At 47.7% G+C, this 23,305-nt stretch overlaps 1 protein-coding gene and 1 long non-coding RNA gene across 3 annotated transcripts in view; one reads left to right on the forward strand and one right to left on the reverse strand.

Moving 5' to 3' along the window:
- LOC139264771 (uncharacterized) overlaps nucleotides 1-23,305 on the forward strand; it is a 166,676-nt gene that overhangs the window by 79,866 nt on the left and 63,505 nt on the right. The gene's annotated exons all lie outside the window — the stretch shown is intronic.
- slc39a4 (solute carrier family 39 member 4) overlaps nucleotides 1-23,305 on the reverse strand; it is a 73,691-nt gene that overhangs the window by 28,835 nt on the left and 21,551 nt on the right. Inside the window, exons 2-4 of the mRNA XM_070881887.1 lie at nucleotides 12,334-12,627; nucleotides 2,140-2,350; nucleotides 818-1,026 (exon numbers count right to left, since the gene is read on the reverse strand). Coding sequence (XP_070737988.1) covers nucleotides 818-1,026; nucleotides 2,140-2,350; nucleotides 12,334-12,627 — 714 coding nt within the window. The remainder of the gene's footprint in view (nucleotides 1-817; nucleotides 1,027-2,139; nucleotides 2,351-12,333; nucleotides 12,628-23,305) is intronic.

The raw sequence follows: 23,305 nt of genomic DNA on the forward strand, positions 1-23,305 counted from the left end.
CACCCACCTTCATCACTTCAGTGCTGGCTAATAAAGGACTCGTCTCAGAATAACCTTCTCTCTAGTATGGGCCTCGTGTGCATTTGTACTGTATAATAAGGACAGGTCGGGAGGGGTGGGGGGGGGGTGGTGTTGGCAGGGGACAGATCGCTCACCCATTGCAGAACCCATCCCGAGACCTTTTGGTTGTTAAAAACTTTCATATTTATTTTGTTTTATACAAGATGTACCGATGAAGGAAGTATTAAGATGAGTGAGCATATACTAAGGTTCATTTAAAAATGGTAAATGAGAGTCGTAATCATGATGGTGCGTGCAGATATCCTTGAATTTGCGTTAGTGGTAGCCAGTTCATTCAACAATACAATTAAAGTGAATCTATATGCTAACGTAAGCAATAATTGCTTAGCTCAGCAATTTTGGTGGCATGGTGAGTGAGTACACCATGGATAGCAGCAATCTATGGTATATTCACTTTCCAATCCCATAGACCTCACTTGAGGTGTACACATGCACTTCCGGCAAAGGTCGTCAGATAGTAATTAGGGTGGAAATCCTGGCTAAATTTTCCTCTAACTAATTGTTGCACCTCTTACCACTGCCCTGGCTCAGATCTCGGTGACTCTACATAGACAGGATATTGAAATTTGAGCTTTACGTACTCAGTACATAAACCAGCTGAACCATGCCTGCTTTGTCTGATCCCAAAGAAAGGTGGAATCAACTCACTGAGCCCTGAAATAATTTAGTCTACATTTCCTGACGGAGTTGTAACAGCGATTGATGAAGAGGATGGCTGAAAGGACTGTAGCATTACCGTGTCCCATTTCCTGGCAGTCACGTTGGCGTCCTCCTGCTCCAGAATTCCAGTTGTCAGAAGGTTGAGCCGATGCTCATGCTCATGCTCAAGCCCGTGATCTTGCTCGTTATGGTCCTCATGCCCATGGTCTTGTTCCTGCCCATTAACCATGGAAACCTCATAGTTATTATGAGCCAGACCAATTTTATCCATTAAGTCTTCAAGATCTGAAATGAAACAAAAAAATAAAGACTTGCATTTATATAGTGCCGTTCACAACCTCCGAAAGTACATCACAGCCAAAGAATTACTTTTTGAAGTCAAGTCATTGTTCTAATATAGGAATCACGACAGGCAAAATTGCGTATCGTAAAGTCCCATAACCAGCAATGAGATAAATGGCCAGATAATTAGTTTAATGACATTGGTTAAGGGATAAATATTGATCAGGACAGGAAATGTCAATATATTATTGGGAATGTAAGAAATCATGAAACCACAGCACTTAGAAAAAGTAACACATCTTAACCATTTAATTGTGAACATAATTCCAGGCACATATCGATATAATTACAACATGCGTCTGAAGGACCATTTGTTTTAATTTGTGAAACAATTCTTACTTCCAAATGAAAGTCATATTTATTATGTCTGTGATGTACTCGTGAATGACTCCACGAGGCAATGTGTTGTACTCAAACTGTCGTGACCTTGGTCCTTTATTCCAAACTCCCGAGTGAGGCATAAGCATGGTGGGCAGCCTTTTATACTGGACCCTGCCACCAGGGCAGGAAAGCCCCGGTCTCAACCAGTTGCACCCTCTAGTGGTGCCAGCATGTATGTACACAGTGTAAACCTTATTGATCGTACATCAGGTAAACAAGTCTTCTTCTTATGCAACCGCACAGTGACTACACAAAGAATACGTCCATAGTCTGCATATACAACAATATTGTCAATGTACCTGTCTGTAAAGGAGTTCCTCTATCTCAAATCTTCCACCCCCGCCTCAAGAGCTGGAGGTGATGGCGTTCCCATGCGCCTGCTGCCCTTGTCCTTCTGGATGGTGGAGGTCGACCTGCTCCCGACTGCCTAGTCACTGTGGGGGTCCACGCAGCCACATGCAAGTGAGGCCCAGACCATTTTAACGCACTGAATTCTGCTTACAGCTGCACTGCCCGGTGCAGCGCCACATCCCCATGCAATGGCAGAGCACTGAGCCTCCATGCACCGGCGCAGTGTTGCATCCCCATGCAGCGGAGCAGCAACGCGCCCCCCATGCACCGGTCCAACATTTGCAACAAACTAACCAAAAGCTGAATGGAGAATATTAACCTTACCTGTTCTGGTGATGTTCCCTGATTCATTATAGTGTGTGTGAAAGATAAAATCGAGAAAGTACTCAGGTCCCGGCAGTAAGTGTTGGAGTATACAGTCCCCTTGGAGGACATGGTAAAGCACAATAGCAGAAAAGTGCGTGAGGTCATCTTCTGTCAATCCATTCGAGCCCAATTCACTTTCTTCTATGATTTGAGTCTCATCGACACAGGGCTGCAGGTAGGAAGAAATTAATTAATAAATATAACTAGAAACTAACCATTCTTGTAACTATTTACATCTCTTATGTGCCATTCTTTTGTTTCTATACTAATCCTATTATCAGCTAATTTTGCCTTGCTCCATCATCATTTGCTGATATGAATCAAAAACACAATCTCAGCATTTGGACAATTTACAGACGGGCATTTCTGCAGCCACAGACATGACTCCAGGATGGCATGTTGCCTCCCTGGGGCCAGGGTGAAGGATGCCACTGAGCGGCTGCAGGACATTCTGAGGTGGAAGAGCCAAAGGTCTTGGTCCATATAAATGCCATAGGTAGAAAGATTGATGAGGTCCAGCAGGCAGATTTTAGGAAGCTAGGAACGAGATTAAAAAGCAGGATCTCAAAGATAGTATTCTCCAGATTACTCCCAGTGCCGCGAGCTAGTGAGTATAGAAATAGAAGGATAGAGCAGATGAATGCGTGGCTGGTCAGATGGTGCAGGAGGGAGGGCTTCAGATTCCTGGGACATTGGGACTGGCTTTGGGGGAGGTGGGATCTGTACAGGCTGGACGGGTTGCACCACAACAGAACCGGGACCAATGTCCTCGTGGCAGAGGAGGAGGGAGTTTGCTCGTGCTTTTTGGGGAGGGTTTAAGCTAATTTGGCAGGGGGATGGGCATTAGGAGAAACAAGGTGCACAAAGGATTGGAAGAGGCAGATAGCATTAGAGTAAGAAATCATCATCATTCATCATAGGCAGTCTCTTGGAATCGAGGAAGACTTGCTTCCACTCTAAAAATGTGTCCTTAGGTGACTGAACAGTCCAATAGGAGAACCACAGTCCTTGTCACAGGTGGGACAGTTGATGGAAAGAGTGGGTGGGACTGGTACAGTATTAGGTGGGGTCAGACTAAGAGAGAATACAAGAAGGTCTAAGATAGGCTTAGAGTGTGTAAACACACGAAGCGTGGTAAATAAGGTTGGTGAGCTGAAGGCGCAAGTAGCGACATAGGGATATGATGTCGTGGCGATAACGGAGACCTGGTTCAAAAAAGGGCAGGATTGGCTTCTACATATTACTGGATATAAAATGTTCAGGGAAGGAAAGAAAAGAGTTGGGGTGGCAGTATTGATTAAGGAGATTATTACAGTGCTGGAGAGGGAGGATGTCCTGGAGGGATCACAGAATCGTAGAATGGTTGCAGCACGGACGAAGGCCATTCAGCCTGTCGAGCCTGTGCCGGCTCTCTGCAAGAGCATCTCAGCTAGAGCTAGTCCCACTTCCCCCGCCGCCCTGTCCCCATAGCCCTGATCAAGGACAGAATCTATTTGGTTAGAGTTGAGAAACAATAGAGATGCCATTACACTACTAGGTATATTCTATAGGCCACCAACTGGTGGGAAGGATATAGAGGAGTAGATTTGCAGGGAAATTACAGCGAGGTGCAAGAACTATAGAGTAGTGATAATGGGGGACTTCAACTATCCTAATATAGACTGGGATAATAATAGTGTAACGGGCAGAGAGTGGGAAGAATTACTGAAGTGTGTTCAGAAGAACTTTCTTGATCAGTACATTTCCAGCCCAACAAGGAAGGAGACATTGCCAAATCTGGTTCTGGGGAATGAGGTGGGTCAAGTGGAGCAAGTGTCAGTCAGGGAACAGTGATCACAGTATAATAAGGTTTAGATTAGGTATTGAAAAGGACAGGGAGCAATCTAAAGTAAAAATACTTAATTGGAGGACGGCCAATTTCAGTGGGTTGAGAATGGACCTGGCCCGGGTAAATTGGAATCAAAGATTAGCAGGCTAAACTGTAATCGAACAATGGGCTGCCTTTAAAGAGGAGATGGTTCGGGTACAGTCGATGTACATTCCCACTGGGGGGGGGGGGGAAAGGTGGGCAAACAAAGCCCGAGCTCCCTGGATGACGAAAGAGATAGAGAGTAAGAGGAAGCAGAAAAAGGGGGCGTGTGACAGATGTCAGGTCGAGAATATAAGTGAGAACCAGGTTGAATATAGAAAGTTCCAGGGGAAGTGAAACAGGATATAAGAGGGGCAGAGAGAGAGCATGAGAACAGATTGGCAGCTAACATAAAAGGGAATCCAAAAGTCTTCTATAGGCATATAAATAGTAAACGGGTAGCAAGAGGAGGGGTGGGGCCGATTAGGGACCAAAATGGAGACCTATACATGGAGGCAGAGGGTATGGCTGAGATACTAAATGTGTACTTTGCACCTGTCTTTACCAAGAAGAAGATGCTGCCAAAGCCATAGTGAAAGAGGAGTTCGTTGTGACACTGGATGGGATAAAAATTGATAAAGAGGAGGTACTAGAAAAGCTGGCTGTAAAAGTAGATAAGTCACCAGGATGGGATGCATCCTAGGATGCTGAGGGAAGTACTGGCCATAATATTCCAATCCTCCTTGGATACAGGGATGGTGCCAGGGGACTGGAGAATTAAAAATGTTACACTCTTGTCCAAAAAAGATAAACCCAGCAACTACAGGCCAGTCAGTATAACCTCAGTAGTGGGGAAGCTGTTAGAAATTATAATCCGGGACAAAATTAACAGTCACTTGGATAAGTGTGAATTAATAAAGGAAAACCAGCATGGATTTGTTAATGGCAAATCATGTTTAACTGACTTGATTGAATTTTTTGATGAGGTAACAGAGAGGGTTGATGAGGGTAATGCAATTGATATGGTGTACATGAACTTCCAAAAGACATTTTCTGTTAGATTTCAGACTTCCAAAAGGGGTTTGATAAAGTGCCACATAATAGGCTTGCCAGTAAAGTTAAAGTCCATGGAGTAAAAGGGACAGTGGCAGCATGGATATGGAATTGGCTAAGTGACAGGAAACAGAGAGTAGTGGTGAACGGTTGTTATTCGGACTGGAGGAAGGTACACAGTGGTGTTCCTCAGGGGTCGGTACTGCTTTTCTTGATATATATTAATGACTTGGATTTGAGTATAGAGGGCACAATTTCAAAATTTGCAGATGACACAACACTTGGAAGTATAGCGAACAATGAGGAGGATAGTGATAGACTTCAGGGGAACATAGACAGACTGGTAGAATGGGCGGACACATGGCAGATGAAATTTAACACAGAAAAATGTTAAGTGATACATTTTGATAAGAAGAATGAAGAGAGGCAATATAAACTAAATGGTACAATTGTAAAGTGGGTGCATGAACAGAGAGATCTGGGACTATATGTGCACAAATTGTTGAAGGTGGCAGGTCAGGTTGGGAAAGCAATTTATAAAGCATACGGATCCTAAGCTTCATAAATAGATGCATAGAGTACAAAAGCAAGGAAGTTATGATGAACTTGTATAAAACACTGTTTCGGCCTCAACTGGAGTATTGTGACCAATTCTGGGCACTGTACTTTCGATGTGAAGGCCTTAGAAAGGGTGCAGGTTCCAGGGCTGAGGGACTTCAGTTATATGGCTAGACTGGAGAAACTGGGGTTGTTCACCTTCAAGTAGAGAAGATTTAGAGGAGATTTGATTAAGGTGTTCAAAATCATGTGAGGTCTAAACAGAGTAGATAGAAAGAAACTGTTTCCATTGGTGGAAAGGTCGAGAACCAGAGAGCACAAATTTAAGGCGATTGACAGAAGAATCAAAGGTGATAAAATTCCCTGGATTATGGGGATGTCCCAGCGGATTCGAAAACCACAAATGTAACGCCCCTATTTAAAAAAGGAGGCAGACAAAAAGCAGGAAACTATAGACCAGTTAGCCTAACATCTGTGGTTGGGAAAATGTTGGAGTCCATTATTAAAGAAGCAGTAGCAGGACATTTGGAAAAGCATAATTTAGTCAGGCAGAGTCAGCATGGATTTATGAACGGGAGTCATGTTTGACAAATTTGCTGGAATTCTTTGAGGATGTAACAAACAAGGTAACCAGTGGATGTGGTATATTTGGACTTCCGGAAGACATTTGACAAGGTGCCACATAAAAGGTTACTGCACAAGATAAAAGCTCTCGGGGTTGGGGTAATATATTAGCATGGATAGAGGATTGGCTAACTAACAGAAAACAAAGAGTTGGGATAAATGGTTCATTCTCGGGTTGGCAATCAGTAATTAGTGGGATGCCGCAGGGATTAGTGCTGGGACCCCAACTATTTACAATCAAATGACTTGGGTGAAGGGACCGAGTATAACATAGCCAAGTTTACTGATGATACAAAGATGGGAGGAAAAGCAATGTGTGAGGAGGACACAAAAAATCTGCAAAAGGACATAGACAGGCTAAGTGAGTGGGCAAAAATTTGGCAGATGGAGTATAATGTTGGAAAGTGTGAGGTCATGTACTTTGGCAGAAAAAAAATCAAAGAGCAAGTTATTATTTAAATGGAGAAAGATTGCAAAGTGCTGCAGTATAGCGGGACCTGGGGGTACTTGTGCATGAAACATATAAGGTCAGCATGCAGGTACAGCAAGTGATCAGGAAGGCCAATGGAATCTTGGCCTTTATTGCAAAGGGGATGGAGTATAAAAGCAGGGAAGTCTTGCTACAGTTATACAGGGTATTGGTGAGGCCACACCTGGAATAATGCGTCGAGTTTTGGTTTCCATATTTACAAAACGTTATACTTGCTTTGGAGGCAGTTCAGAGAAGGTTCACTAGGTTGATTCCGGAGATGAGGGGGTTGACTTATGAGGAAAGGTTGAGTAGGTTGGGCCTTTACTCATTGGAATTCAGAAGAATGAGAGGTGATCTTATCAAAATGTATAAGATTATGAGGGGGTGAGAGGTGATCTTATCAAAATGTATAAGATTATGAGGGGGCTTGAGAAGATGGATGCAAAGAGGATGTTTCCACTGATACGGGAGACTAGAACTAGGGGGCATAATCTTAGAATAAGGGGCTGCCCATTTAAAACCGAGATGAGGAGGAATTTCTTCTCTGAGGGTTGGAAACCTGTGGAATTCTCTGCCTCAGAGAGCTGCGGAAGCTGGGATATTGAATAAATTTAAGACAGAGATAGACAGTTTCTTAACCGATAAGGTAGTAAGGGGTTATGGGGAGCGGGCAGGGAAGTGGACCAGAGTCCATGATCGGATCAGCCATGATCGTACTAAATGGCGGAGTATGCTCGAGGGGCTGTATGGCCTCCTCCTGCTCCTATTTCTTATGTTCTTATGACATGAGGAAAAACGCATACCTGCATACTTCTCTATGTTAATGTCTATATTACTAACATTCACCTGTACACCTCTATGTTAATGTCTATATAATATCAATTTTCCCCAGTATTTGCACCCGTCTTTTTTGGAGCAGGCTGCTTTTTCCGGCCTAACTTAAAAATCCCCAGTTTGCCCAATCAATTTGCACCAGCGTAACTCAGTTAGTTACGAATTTTTTAAGTCAGTTTTTTTTTCAGCCAAAGGCGGCGTAACCAGCCACCTACGCCACTTCTGGCCATTTAGGGAAGTTTGGCCAGCTGAGAGTTACCCCAGTTCTAATCAGGCAAGCGTATGTGGCCTGTCCTGAAAAACCTTCCCTAGAGTTAAGGAAATTGGCACAGGCAAGGAAATCGGCGCAGCAGATGCCCGGACACTGAACAATTGAAAAACACATAGCAGCAACTTACCTCCAACCCTGCCCGAAAGCTGCCCGGTCCCATTCTCGGTCCCCACACACACAGTCCGGTCCCATTCTCGGTCCCCACACACACAGTCCGGTCCCATTCTCGGTCCCCACACACACAGTCCGGTCCCATTCTCGGTCCCCACACACACAGTCCGGTCCCATTCTCGGTCCCCACACACAGTCCGGTCCCATTCTCGGTCCCCACACACAGTCCGGTCCCATTCTCGGTCCCCACACACACAGTCCGGTCCCATTCTCGGTCCCCACACACACAGTCCGGTCCCATTCTCGGTCCCCACACACACAGTCCGGTCCCATTCTCGGTCCCCACACACACAGTCCGGTCCCATTCTCGGTCCCCACACACACAGTCCGGTCCCATTCTCGGTCCCCACACACAGTCCGGTCCCATTCTCAGTCCCCACACACAGTCCGGTCCCATTCTTGGTCCCCACACACACAGTCCGGTCCCATTCTCGGTCCCCACACACAGTCCGGTCCCATTCTCAGTCCCCACACACAGTCCGGTCCCATTCTCGGTCCCCACACACACAGTCCGGTCCCATTCTCGGTCCCCACACACAGTCCGGTCCCATTCTCGGTCGCCACACACAGTCCGGTCCCATTCTCGGTCCCCACATACAGTCCGGTCCCATTCTCGGTCCCCACACACACAGTCCGGTCCCATTCTCGGTCCCCACACACACAGTCCGGTCCCATTCTCGGTCCCCACACACACAGTCCGGTCCCATTCTCGGTCCCCACACACACAGTCCGGTCCCATTCTCGGTCCCCACACACACAGTCCGGTCCCATTCTCGGTCCCCACACACACAGTCCGGTCCCATTCTCGGTCCCCACACACAGTCTGGTCCCATTCCCGGTCCCCACACACAGTCTGGTCCCATTCCCGGTCCCATTCTCGGTCCCCACATACAGTCCGGTCCCATTCTCGGTCCCCACATACAGTCCGGTCCCATTCTTGGTCCCCACACACACAGTCCAGTCCCATTCTCGGTCCCCACATACAGTCCGGTCCCATTCTCGGTCCCCACACACAGTCCAGTCCCATTCTCGGTCCCCACACACACAGTCCAGTCCCATTCTCGGTCCCCACATACAGTCCGGTCCCATTCTCGGTCCCCACACACAGTCCAGTCCCATTCTCGGTCCCCACATACAGTCCGGTCCCATTCTCGGTCCCCACACACAGTCCAGTCCCATTCTCGGTCCCCACACACAGTCCGGTCCCATTCTCGGTCCCCACATACAGTCCGGTCCCATTCTTGGTCCCCACACACACAGTCCGGTCCCATTCTCGGTCCCCACACACAGTCCGGTCCCATTCTCAGTCCCCACACACACACAGTCCAGTCCCATTCTCGGTCCCCACACACAGTCCGGTCCCATTCTCGGTCCCCACATACAGTCCGGTCCCATTCTCGGTCCCCACATACAGTCCGGTCCCATTCTCGGTCCCCACACACACAGTCCAGTCCCATTCTCGGTCCCCACATACAGTTCAGTCCCAATCTCGGTCCCTGATCCCCATACACAGTCCGGTTCCGTTCTCGGACCCCGGTACCCACACACACAGTCCAGTTCCATTCTCGGTTCCTGGTCCCCACATACAGTCCAGTCCCAATCTCGGTCCCTAATCCCCACACACAGTCCGGTTCCATTCTCGGACCCCGGTACCCACACATACAGTCCAGTCCCAATCTCGGTTCCTGGTCCCCAACTACAGTCCAGTCCCAATCTCGGTCCCTGATCCCCACACACAGTCCCGTTCCATTCTCGGTTCCTGGACCCCACACACAGTCCGGTCCCATTCTCGGTCTCCACACACAGTCCGGTTCCATTCTCGGTCCCTGGTCCCCACACACAGTCCGGTCCCATTCTCGGTCCCAACACACAGTCCGGTTCCATTCTCGGTCCCCACACACAGTCCGGTTCCATTCTCGGTCCCCACACACAGTCCGGTTCCATTCTCGGTCCCCACACACAGTCCGGTCCCATTCTCGGTCCCCGGTTCCCACACACAGTCCGGTCCCATTCTCGGTCCACACACACACACACACACACACATACACACAGTCCAGTCACATTCTCGGTCCCTGGTCCCCACACACAGACCAGTCCCATTCTCAGTCCCCATACACACAGTCCAGTTCCATTCTCGGTCCTCCCCACACACAGTCTGGTCCCATTCACGGTTCCCACACACAGTACGGCCCCATTCTCGGTCCCCACACACAGTCCGGTCCCATTCTCGGTCCCCGGTCCCCACACACAGTCCGGTCCCATTCTCCGTCCCCACACACAGCCCGGTCCCATTCTCTGTCCCCACACACAGTCCGGTCCCATTCTCTGTCCCCACACACAGTCCGGTCCCATTCTCGGTCCCCACACACAGTCTGGTCCCATTCTCGGTCCCCACACACAGTCCGGTCCCATTCTTGGTCCCCACACACAGTCCGGTCCCATTCTTGGTCCCCACACACAGTCCGGTCCCATTCTTGGTCCCCACACACAGTCCGGTCCCATTCTTGGTCCTCACACACAGTCCAGTCCCGTTCTCAGTCCCCGGTTCACACACACACACAGTCCAGTTCCATTCTCAGTCCCCAGTCCCCACATACACAGTCCGGTCCCATTCTCGGTCCCCAGTTCACACACACACTGTCCGGTCCCATTCACGGTTCCCACACACAGTCCGGTCCCAGTCTCGGTCCTGGTCCCCACATACACAGTCCGGTCCCATTCTCGGTCCCCAGTTCACACACACACAGTCCGGTCCCATTCTCGGTCCCCACACACAGTCCGGTCCCATTCTCGGTCCCCACACACAGTCCGGTCCCATTCTCGGTCCCCACACACAGTCCGGTCCCATTCTCGGTCCCCACACACAGTCCGGTCCCATTCTCGGTCCCCACACACAGTCCGGTCCCGTTCTCAGTCCCCGGTTCACACACACACACAGTCCGGTTCCATTCTCAGTCCCCAGTCCGGTCCCAAGTTCACACACACACTGTCCGGTCCCATTCACGGTTCCCACACACAGTCCGGTCCCAGTCTCGGTCTTGGTCCCCACATACACAGTACGGTCCCATTCTCGGTCCCCAGTTCACACACACACTGTTCGGTCCCCACACACAGTCCGGTCCCATTCTCGGTCCCCACACACAGTCCGGTCCCATTCTCGGTCCCCAGTTCACACACACACTGTCCGGTCCCATTCTCGGTCCCCACACAGAGTCCGGTCCCAGTCTCGGTCCCCAGTTGACACACACAGTCCGGTCCCATTCTCGGTCCCTGGTCCCCACACAGAGCCCGGTCCCATTCTCGGTCCCCGGTCCCCACACACAGTCTGATTGAGACACAGAGAGAAGAGAGAGACAGAGAGAGAGAGACCCGAACCAGCGACCGAGAAGACGGGACAGCCTTCGGCGGGGTTGGAGGTAAGTTGGTGTTATGTGTTTTTCAATTCTTTTAATGTGTTGGGAGCTGGCTGTATGCTTCACTTTGCAGCCTCAGCTCGCATTATGTCCCTGGTTACCATGGCTGCCCAATCTTTTTGGCGCAGATCAAGGCTCCACCCCCAAAACTAAAGGTCGGGTTAAGCCACGCCAAGATGAAGAGATCCAACGGGGAAACTCACAACACATTTTTTTTGCCGTACTTGGGCCCCCAAAAAAAGACATACTCTTCAAGTACGCCAAAAAAATGCATTGGGGGAAAATTGAGCCCCTATATTATTAACACTCGCCTGTACACTTCTCTATGTTAAAGTCTGTATTACTAACACACACCTGTACACCTTTCTATTTGATTGTCTTCATTACTAACACCTACGTACAAATCAGGAGAAACATCTTTCCCCAAAGAGTGGTTAGAATATAAAACTCACTACCACAAGGAGTAGTTGAGATGAATAGCATAGATGCATTTAAGGGGAAACTAAATAAACACATGAGAGAGAAAGGAATAGAATCCTATTATGCTAATAGGATTAGATGAAGAGGGGTGGGAGGAAGCTCGTGTGGCGTAAGAAAACTGACATGAGCCAGTTGGGCCAAATAGCTTGCTTCTTTGCTGTAAATTCGATGTAAAATATCTTGCCTTAAAGTTATGGGCTGCAAGAACTGACAAAGTCTTGCATTAAAACAATTGATTTTATTCTTGCTGTAATCTTGCCTCAATTTATGCATTATTGTTTAGCCAATCAATCATTTAAGGTTCCAAGTTGGCTCACCCTGTGCAGTCCTGTTAATTATTTTAGTGCAGTGCAGTGTTCAAGGTTATGCTGACATTACCTTATTGAATTATTGAAAAGAGAAATGCTCCAAGTGCATTACTACTTACCTGACCTTTGGCCACTGTCAGATAGTTCCTCTGTACTTTCTGCAGTACCTCTTCTATTTGGTGATGGGTGGGGTCAAGGATTTGGCTGGTATCATTTGTCAACACCAGACTCTCTGTGAAAGCCAGTGTTGCTTCTTCCCATCTTCCGGACTGTATAACCTTGCATGCTTTCTGCGGGTCACTCAGAAAAAACAGCAATCCGGGAGAAATTCGGAAAAAGTCATCGGATGTCAGTGTTTTGATGTCACTGCTGTTCTTCCTGGCGAGGTCAAAGACATCGTCTGCTGAGAAACACTGGTTAGGTGAAAGGAGAGGGAACAGAGTGTTAATAAACAAGGAGTAAACAAGCAGTTTATTTATTGAGGAGATGCTGTCATCTATCATGGCACGTGTATGTATATATTTGTGCATATATCCGTTTGAGTGTGTGTTCTTGTATATGTGAATTTACATATGATCATTTGTATATGTGTGTGTATATTTGCATATGTGCCTTTGTATGTGTATCTATATGTGCATTTGTATGTACATGGGTGAAATAGAGTCTGTGTTGAGTGGGTAGGAATTCCTTTGTGTCCTATTTTAATGAAGTTATGAACCTGTGTAAAATAACTGGGTGAAACACTTTGTTAACATAGCAGACAGTATGATTTCAGCAGATTGCATAAACCAAGGCATGTATCACCTAGCCAGTGCTCTTGCTGTATGAATACTTAATATGCTTACTGTTGTGTATCTGTAAAGCATGCACTCCCATGTTCCGCCACCAGTGAGTGCATCCCCTGAAGTCCCAAGGGATCCCAGCATCCGTTGGGAGCACTGTATATAAGCCGGCCCCTAAGATCTGTTCCTCACTCTGGAGTGTCTTAATAAAGACTGAGATCACTGTTACTTTAACCTCCCTGTGTTCAGTCTCATCTGTTTTAGCAACACAATAACTGGTGACGAGCATATGAATCCAAAGCAAAGATGCAGCAAACTGTGGGCATCCTGGAAAAGTCCTCGGAGGGTGAGGACTGGGAAGCCTAAATCGAATGGTTAGACCAGTACTTTGTAGCCAACGAGCTGGACGGAGAAGGAAGCGCTGCAAAAAGGAGAGCGGTCCTCCTCACAGTCTGCGGGGCACTGACCTACAGCCTCATGAAATATCTTCTGGCTCCGGTGAAACCCACATATAAGTCGTATGAGGAGCTGTGTACACTGCTTTGGGAGCATCTTAACCCGAGGGAGAGTGTGCTGATGGCGAGGTATCGGTTCGACACGTGTCAGCAATCTGAAGGTCAGGAAGTGGCGAGCTACGTCGCCGAGCTAAGGCGACTTGCAGGACAATGTGAGTTTGATGGCTAACTGCAGCAGATGCTTTTTGTACTGGGCAATGGCCATGAGACCATCCTACGAAAACTTTTGACTGTAGAGACACCGACCCTCAGTAAGGCTATTGCGATATCACAGGCGTTTATGTCCACCAGTGATAACACCAAACAAATCTATCAGCACACAAGTGCTCGCAATGTTCATAAATTAACTGGAACTGTGTTTGCGAGTAGCAATATACAGGGCAGAAACCACGAGTCTGCAACTGCCAGTAGGCCTCAGGTGACCCAGATGACTCAGAGTCCCCAACAAAGGATGAATGCAAGGCAATTCACACCTTGTTGGCATTGTGGAGGCTTCCATTCAGCCTATTCATGCCGCTCCAAAGCGTATGTTTGCAAGAGCTGTGGAACAATGGGGCACCTCCAACGAGCTTGCAGACGAGCTGCAAGCTCTGCAAAACCTGCTAATCACCACGTGGCAGAGAAAGATTGGTCCATGGTGGATCAAAGCAATTTCGAGCCTCAGAGAGAGGAGGCAGATGCTGAAGTACACGGGGTGCACACATTTGAGACGAAATGTCCATCTATAATGCTAAATGTAAAATTGAATGGCTTACCCGTAGCCATGGAACTGGACAATGGCGCTAGCCAATCCATCATGAGTAAAAAGATGTTTGAGAGACTGTGGTGCAACAAGGCACTCAGACCAGCCCTGAACCCCATCCACATGAAACTGAGAACGTACACCAAAGAGCTCATCACTGTCCTGGGCAGCGCCATGGTCAAGATCACCTTCGAAGGCACGGTGCACGAATTGCCACTCTGGACTGTCCCACACTACTTGGAAGGAGCTGGCTGGGCAAAATCCGCTGGAACTGGGATGACATCTGAACGCTATTACATGTCGATGAGGCCTCATGTACCCAGGTTCTTAACAAATTTCCTTCCCTTTTTGAGTCAGGCATTGGAAACTTTTCCGGGGTGAAGGTGTGGATCTACTTGGTCCCAGAGGCACGACCCATTCACCACAAGGCGCGAGGGGTACCTCACATGATGAGGGAGAGAGTGGAAATCGAGCTGGACAGGCTGCAACGTGAGGGCATCATCTGCCCAGTGGAATTCAGCGAGTGGGCCAGCCTGATTGTTCCAGTACTCAAAAGTGATGGCACGGTCAGGATTTGTGGTGATTATAAAGTAACTATTAATCGTTTCTTGCGACAGGACCAATACCCGCTACCTAACGCAGACGACCTGACTTTGGCCTACATGACACAGGAGCTGGAGGAGTCTTTGAAGGGCCTCACCTGCATCAACACGCACAAGGGACTGTTCATCTACAACAGATGCCCGTTTGGAATTCGGTCGGCTGCAGCGATCTTCCAGAGAAACATGGAGAGCCTGCTCAAGTCGGTACAATGCACGGTGGTTTTTCAGGATGATATATTGGTCACGGGTCTGGACACCGTCGAGCACCTACAAAACCTGGAGGAGGTCCTCCAGTGACTGGATCGCATAGGGCTGCAGCTGAAGAGGTCGAAATGTGTCTTCATGGCAACAGAAGTGGAGCTTTTGGGGAGAAAGATCGCAGCGGATGGCATTCGGCCCACAAACGCCAAGACACAGGCTATCAGGAACGCGCCCAGGCCACAGAACATCACGGAGCTGTGGTCGTTCCTGGGACTCCTCAACTATTTTGGGAACTTCCTACCAGGATTAAGCACCTTCTTAGAGCCCCTACATGTGTTATTGCGTAAAGGTGAGAACTGGGTATGGGGGCAAAAACAAGTAATTGCTTTTGAGAAAGCCAGAAACATTTTATGTTCTAACAAGCTGCTTGTATTGTATAATCAGTGTAAAATACTTGTGCTAGCATGTGATGTGTCGTCATACGGAGTTGGGTGTGTATTACAACAAGCTAACGTTGCGGGGAAGTTGCAACCTGTCGCCTATGCCTCCAGGAGTTTGTCTAAGGCCGAGAGGGCCTACAGCATGATTGAGAAAGAGGCATTAGCGTGTGTGTTCGGGGTAAAGAAAATGCATCAGTACCTGTTTGGCCTCAAATTTGAGCTGGAAACCGATCACAAGCCCCTCATATCCCTGTTCACTGAAAACAAGGGGATAAATACTAATGCCTCAGCCTGCATACAAAGGTGGGCACTCGCGCTATCAGCGTATAACTATACCAGCCGCCACAGGCCAGGCACCGAGAACTGTGCGGATGCTCTCAGTCGACTACCATTGCCCACCACGTGGGTGGAAATGGCGCAGCCTGCAAACTTGTCGATGGTCATGGAAGCGTTTGAAAATGATAAATCACCTGTCACGGCCCGCCAGATTAGGACTTGGATCAGTCAAGATCCTCTGCTGTCCCTAGTAAAAAAACTGTGTACTGCATGGGAGCTGGGCCAGCATCCCCGTTGAAATGCAAGAGCTAATCAAGTCGTTCCAGCGGCGAAAGGACGAGCTGTCCATTCAGGCAGACTGTCTGTTGTGGGGTAACCGCGTAGTGCTACCCAAAAAGGGCAGGGAGATGTTCATCTCGGATTTCCACAGCACACACCCGGGTATAGTCATGATGAAAGCGATAGCCAGATTCCACGTGTGGTGGCCCTGTATCGACTCTGACTTAGAGTCCTGTGTATGGCAATGCAGCGTGTGTGCTCAGTTGAGCAATGTGCCCAGAGAGGCACCACGAAGTTTGTGGTCCTGGCCCTCCAGACCATGGTCGAGGATCCATGTCGACTATGCGGGCTCGTTTCTCGGTAAAATGTTCCTGGTGGTGGTGGATGCCTTTTCAAAATGGATTGAATGTGAAATAATGTCGGGAAGCACCGCCACCGCCACCATTGAAAGCCTGAGGGCCATGTTTGCCACTCATGGCCTGCCTGACACACTGGTCAGTGACAACGGGCCATGTTTCACCAGTGCCGAATTTAAAGAATTCATGACCTGCAATGGGATCAAACATGTCACCTCGGCCCCATTTAAACCAGCCTCTAATGGGCATGCAGAGCGGGCAGTACAAACAATCAAACAGAGCCTTAAACGAGTCACAGAAGGCTCACTCCAAACCCGCCTGTCCCGAGTACTGCTCAGCTACCTCACGAGACCCCATTCGCTCACAGGGGTGCCCCTGGCTGAGCTACTCATGAAAAGGACACTTAAAACCAGACTCTCGCTGGTTCACCCCAACCTGCATGATCAGGTAGAGAGCAGGCGGCAGCAACAAAATGTAAACGATGGTTGCACCGCTGTGTCACGGGAAATTGATCTGAATGACCCTGTGTATGTGCTAAACTATGGACATGGTCCCAAGTGGATCGCGGGCACAGTGATAGCTAAAGAAGGGATTAGGGTGTTTGTAGTCAACCTAGAAAATGGACAAATTTGCAGAAAGCACCTGGACCAAACGAGGCTGCGGTTCACAGACTGCCCTGAACAACCCACAGCAGAGGCCACCTTTTTCGAGCCCACAACACACACCCAAAGGATCAACGACACCACCCGGATCAGGAAATCAAACCCATCACGCCCAACAGCCCAGCAAGGCCAGGCTCACCCAGCAGCCCTGCAGGGCCAACAACACACCAGCCCAGTGAGGGCACAGCCAACACACCAGAACAGACATTTGTACCGAGGCAGTCCACCAGGGAAAGAAAGGCTCCCAACCGCCTCACCTTGTAAATAGTTTTCACTTTGACTTTGGGGGGGAGTGATGTTGTGTATCTGTAAAGCATGTACTCCCATGTTCCGCCACCAGGGAGCGCATCCCCTGAAGTCCCAAAGGATCCCAGCATCCCTTGGGAGCACTGTATATAAGCCGGCCCCTAAGGCCTGTTCCTCACTCTGGAGTGTCTTACTAAAGACTGAGGTCACTGTTACTTTAACCTCCCTGTGTGCAGTCGCATCTGTGTTCGGAACACAATACTTACTAATATCATACTTGAGATATTCGAGCATTGGAGGCAGTGCAAAGAAAAGGTACAAGGCTGATTCCCAGTCTGAAAGATCTGAGTTATTAGAAAAGACTGGAGAAACTGGGATTATCAGCATTGAGAAAGGTTCTAAATGGAAAAAGTAAATGTGAAAAATCACTTTAAATTGAATTGGGAAAAGATGTTCAAACTAGAAAAAGGTAAATTAAGGACTGATATAAGGAAGCTTTACTTTGCATGGTGTCTCATTGTATTGAAATCCAGTGGACCAACCACTTCTCAGTCTTTATATAAATAAAGCACTTTTTGATAAATCAGTCCTCTATTTAACCCAATTATGTAGTAATGGTGACTTTACATAGAATTTTAGAGTATAGACATTGTCCCAATTTGTCTATGCCAGTGTTTATGCTCCACACAAGCCTCCGCCCACCTTACTTCATCCCACCCTATCAACATATCCTTCTATTCCATTCTCCCTCAAGTACTTATTTAGCTTTCCCTTAAATACATCTATGCTATTCACCTCAACCACTCCAGGTGGTGGTAAGTTCCATATTCTTACCACCTGAGTAAATAAGTTTCTGCTGAATTCTTTATTTGATTTATTAGTGACTATCTTACATTTATGGCCCCTAGTTTTGGACTCCCACACAAGCGGAAACATCCTCTCTACATCAGCCCTATCGAACCCATTCATAATTTTAAAGACCTCTATCAGGTCACCTCTCAGTCTTCTCTTTTCTAGAGAAAATAACCCCAGCCTGTACAGTCATTCCTGATCGTTGTACCCTCTCAGTTTTAGTATACATAAATAACTGACAAACTGAGCCAGGAGAAATGTAACTTAACTGTGCTTTATGCAACAGCCCAAAATGAAGTCTCAAACGGGCATGAACCAGAATGAATCCAGCAACTGTGAATAACTCCCGCAGGGTCCTAATGCCTGTCCAGTGAGGTGTAACAAATAAATAGTGTATGAACACAACATATTTCCCCCCTTTTTAAAACCACAGTCCATGTACAGACAAAGTCCTTGGATAACCAGGTCGTGTTCTGATACGCTGAGACCGGCGTGGAGCTTGTGGTGTTTGATCGAGGTTTTCAGTTAGAAAACAGAACGGAGCCTCTGCCCACCTGGTCTGTTGGCCTGTGAGTTGGGATCAGTCTTGGAACGTTCCATCAAGTTCCATCATTGAACTCGTAGGTGTGAGGGCTGAACTTTCGTCCGATCTGTTTTGAAGGCGCAAGTGAAGATGCGAGCTTATAACTGCAGTTTGGGCGCTTAACTCTGACCCAATCTCTGTTCTTCAGTTGGAGCTTTTAAGCGTGTCGTTTTGTGTCAGTGTACGATTTCGCTTTTCATTCGCATTCCGAAATCTGGGATGCGAGTGTAGTTATCTTCGCGCTAGGTTTGACCGGGGGTTTGAGAATGTCCAGTAGCCAGCGAAGATTCTGCCCAATCATGAGCTCAGCGAGTGCTTTGTCGAACAGTATGTGCGGAGAATGGTCTGAACTGCTTTGTCGAATGTTTGGCCTGTAGCGAGGTTGGCTCTCAAACTCTCTTTGATGACATGGTTAAAACGCTCAAGGGGAGGTGCAACAAGACCTGGGTGTCATGGTACATCAGTCATTGAAAGTTGGCATGCATGTATAGCAGGCGGTGAAGAAGGCAAATGGCATGTTGGCCTTCATAGCTAGGGATTTGAGTATAGGAGCAGAGAGGTCTTGCTGCAGTTGTACAGGACCTTGGTGAGGTCTCACCTGGAATATTGTGTTCAGTTTTGGTCTCCTAATCTGAGGAAGGACATGCTTGCCATTGAGGGAGTATAGCGAAGGTTTACCAGACTTATTCCCGGGATGGCAGGTCTGACATATGAGGAGAGACTGGATCGACAGGGCCTGTATTCACTGGAGTTTAGAAGGATGAGAGGGGATCTCCATAGAAACATATAAAATTCTGAAGGGACTGGACAGGTTAGATGCAGGAAGAATGTTCCCGATGTTGGGGAAGTCCGGAACCAGGGGTCACAATCTAAGAATAAGGGATAAGCCATTTAGGACCGAGATGAGGAGAAACTTCTTCACTCAGAGAGTTGTTAACCTTTGGAATTCTCTACCGCAGAGAGTTGTTGATGCCAGTTCTTTGGATATATTCAAGAGGGAGTTAGATATGGCCCTTACGGCTAAAGGGATCAAGGGGTATGCAGAGAAAGCAGGAAAGGGGTACTGAGGTGAATGATCAGCCATGATCTTATTAAATGGTGGTGCAGGCTCAAAGGGCCGAATGGCCTACTCCTGCACCTATTTTCTATGTTTCTATGTTTCAACACCTCCATTGTTTTGAGGATTGTACCGAGCAGTAAGGCGATGCTCGATAGCATGACAAATGAAGAAATCCGCAAACTGATCGGACACAAACTGTGATTTTAAAAAGGGGGCAAATATGTTGTGTTCATACTCTATTTATTTGTTGCAGCTCACTGGAAGGGCATCAGGACCCTGTGGGAGCTATTCGCTCTTAACTGTGCTTTTATACAACCCAAAATGGAGTCCCAAACCAGCATGAACCAGAGTGAATACAGCAACTATGAATAGCTCCCGCAGGGTCCTAATTCCCATCCTGTGAGCTGTAACAAATAAATAGTGTATGAACACAACATACTTCCCCCCTTTTTAAAACCACAGTCTATGTACAGCCAAAGTCCTTGAGATAGCCAGGTCGTGTTCTGATACACTGAGACTGGCATGGAGCTTGTGGTGTTTGCTCTAGGTTTTGGTTGGGAAACAGAATGATGCCTCTGTTCCATCCTGCTGGTCTCTTCGTGCTAGGTTTGGCTGGGGGTTTGAGAATGTCCAGTAGCCAGCGAAGATTCTGCTTAATCATGAGCTCAGCGGGTGTCTTCCCCGTTAGCGAGTGCCTTGTCGAACGGTATGTGCGGAGAATGGTCTGAACCGCTTCGTCGGATGTTTGGACTGCTGCGAGGTTGGCTTTCAAACCCTCTTTGATGACGTGGTTAAAAACGCTCAAAAACTCCGTTGCTTTGAGGATTGTACCAGCGATGCTCGATAGCATGACAAATGAGGAACTGGTCAGACACAAACTGTTATGTATGCATGTCAATGATGTACTGTAACACTATATCTGAATGTACCTTCACCCTCTTTATATACCATACCTATACACCAGAGGTTGCAGCTGCTGGAGACCGAAGGGTCACCTGTACACTGCTGGTAACCAAGTATAAAAGGGAGCTCACCTCTTGGTGTCCTCACTCTAGGAGCTGCGATAAAGGACTAAGGTCACTACAGTTCAAGTGCCATACCCCTGCCTCGTGGAGTCATTAACAGAGTGCTTGCATATACAATAGCAGGCGACGAGGTTACGAATTTCCACGCACGAAATGACTAATCTAAGCAACTTCCAACAACTCATTGATGGGGAAGATTGGGATGCCTTTGTGGAAAGGTTAGAACACTTTTTCATTGCGAGCGACCTGGCTGGCGAATAAGCGCAGAGCCATCCTGCTCAGCAGCTGTGGGCCCACTATCCATGACCTCGTCAGGGACCTGCTAGAACATAATAAGAATTAGGAACAGGAGTAGGACATCTAGCCCCTTGAGCCTGCTCCGCCATGCAACAAGATCATGGCTGATATGGCCGTGGACTCAGCTCCACTTACCCGCCCGCTCCCCGTAACCCTTAATTCCCTTATTGGTTAAAAATCTATCTATCTGTGACTTGAAAACATTCAATGAGCTAGCCTCAATTGCTTCCTTGGGCAGAGAATTCCACGGATTCACAACCCTCTGGGAGAAGAAATTCCTTCTAAACTCGGTTTTAAATTGGCTCCCCCGTATTTTGAGGCTGTGCCCCCTAGTTCTAGTCTCCCCGACCAGTGGAAACAATGTCTCAGCCTCTATCTTGTCTATCCCTTTCATTATTTTAAATGTTTCTATAAGATCACCCCTCATCCTTCTGAACTCCAGCATGTAAAGACCCAGTCTACTCAATTTATCATCATAAGGTAACCCCCTCATCTCCGGAATCAGCCTAGTGAATCATCTCTGTACCCCCTCCAAAGCCAGTATATCCTTCCTTAAGTAAGGTGACCAAAACTGCCCGCAGTACTCCAGGTGCGGCCTCACCAATACCCTGTACAGCTGCAGCAGGACCTCCCTGCTTTTGTACTCCATCCCTCTCGCAATGAAGGCTAACATTCCATTCACCTTCCTGATTACCTGCTGCATCTGCAAACTAACTTTTTGGGATTCATGCACAAGGACCCCCAGGTCCCTCTGCACCGCAGCATGTTGTAATTTCTCCCCATTCAAATAATATTCCCTTTTACTGTTTTTTTTCCCAAGGTGGATGACCTCACACTTTCCGACATTGTATTCCATCTGCCAAACCTTAGCCCATTCACTTAACCTATCTAAATCTCTTTTCAGCCTTTCTGTGTGCTCTAAACAACCCGCTTTCCCACTAATCTTTGTGTCATCTGCAAATTTTGTTACACTACACTCTGTCCCCTCTTCCAGGTCATCTATGTATATTGTAAACAGTTGTGGTCCCAGCACAGATCCCTGTGGCACACCACTAACCACCGATTTCCAACCCAAAAAGAACCCATTTATCCCGACTCTCTGCTTTCTGTTCGCCAGCCATTTCTCTATCCATGCTAATACATTTCCACTGACTCCGCGTACCTTTATCTTCTGCAGTAACCTTTTGTGTGGCACCTTATCGAATGCCTTTTGGAAATCTAAATACACCACATCCATCGGTACACCCCTATCCACCATGCTCGTTATATCCTCAAAGAATTCCAGTAAATTAGTTAAACATGATTTCCCCTTCATGAATCCATGCTGCGTCTGCTTGATTGCACTATTCCTATCTAGATGTCGCGCTATTTCTTCCTTAATGATAGTTTCAAGCATTTTCCCCACTACAGATGTTAAACTAACCGGCCCCAGTGAAGACGACAACCAAGAGCTTTACAGAGCTTGTAACTTTAATACAAGAGCAACTTAAACCCAAAGAGAGCATCCTCACAGCCAGGCACCGGTTTTACACTCACTGGCGGCCCGAAGGCCAAGAAATTGCTAAGTATGCTGCAGATCTATGAAGGTTGGCAACATCTTGTGATTTTGGCGACCACCTCACCGAAGCACGAAGGGGCATTTTCGTTATTGGAATCGGCCACGAGTGCCTCCTTCACAAACTGCTCTCTGCGGACATTATGGTCACCCTGCAGAAAGCAATCAAAGTGAGCCAGGCTTTCATGATTTTTGTCTGCGACTCCAAATGAATGATGACCCAGGACTCTAAAATGATGAGCGCAGTGAACAGAATTGCGACTTTCAGAGGCAAGAATGCTGCCCCGAGTCCCGGAATCCTGACTCCGTCACATGGGGCCAACCGGCTGGCCCTGTGCTGGCACTGTGGAGGAAACCACAGGGCTCACCAGTGCTGATACAAAGACTATACCTGCAAAGACTGCAACGCAAAAGGTCACCTTCAGCGAATGTGTAGAAAAAGTTATACTCACCGAGTCGCTGAAGAGTTGGCCGGTCACCTGGACTCCGACACTGATGAAGACGAAACTGCTCAGCCCCTGGAAGAAGAGTACGGAATATATATCTGCTCCACGTGAGAATTCCCCGTGGAAAATGGAAGTGAAAATCAATGGGGTTCCAGTTTCGATGGAGATCGAC

This window comes from Pristiophorus japonicus, chromosome 5 (genome assembly GCF_044704955.1).
Source record: "Pristiophorus japonicus isolate sPriJap1 chromosome 5, sPriJap1.hap1, whole genome shotgun sequence".
Taxonomy (NCBI): domain Eukaryota; kingdom Metazoa; phylum Chordata; class Chondrichthyes; family Pristiophoridae; genus Pristiophorus; species Pristiophorus japonicus.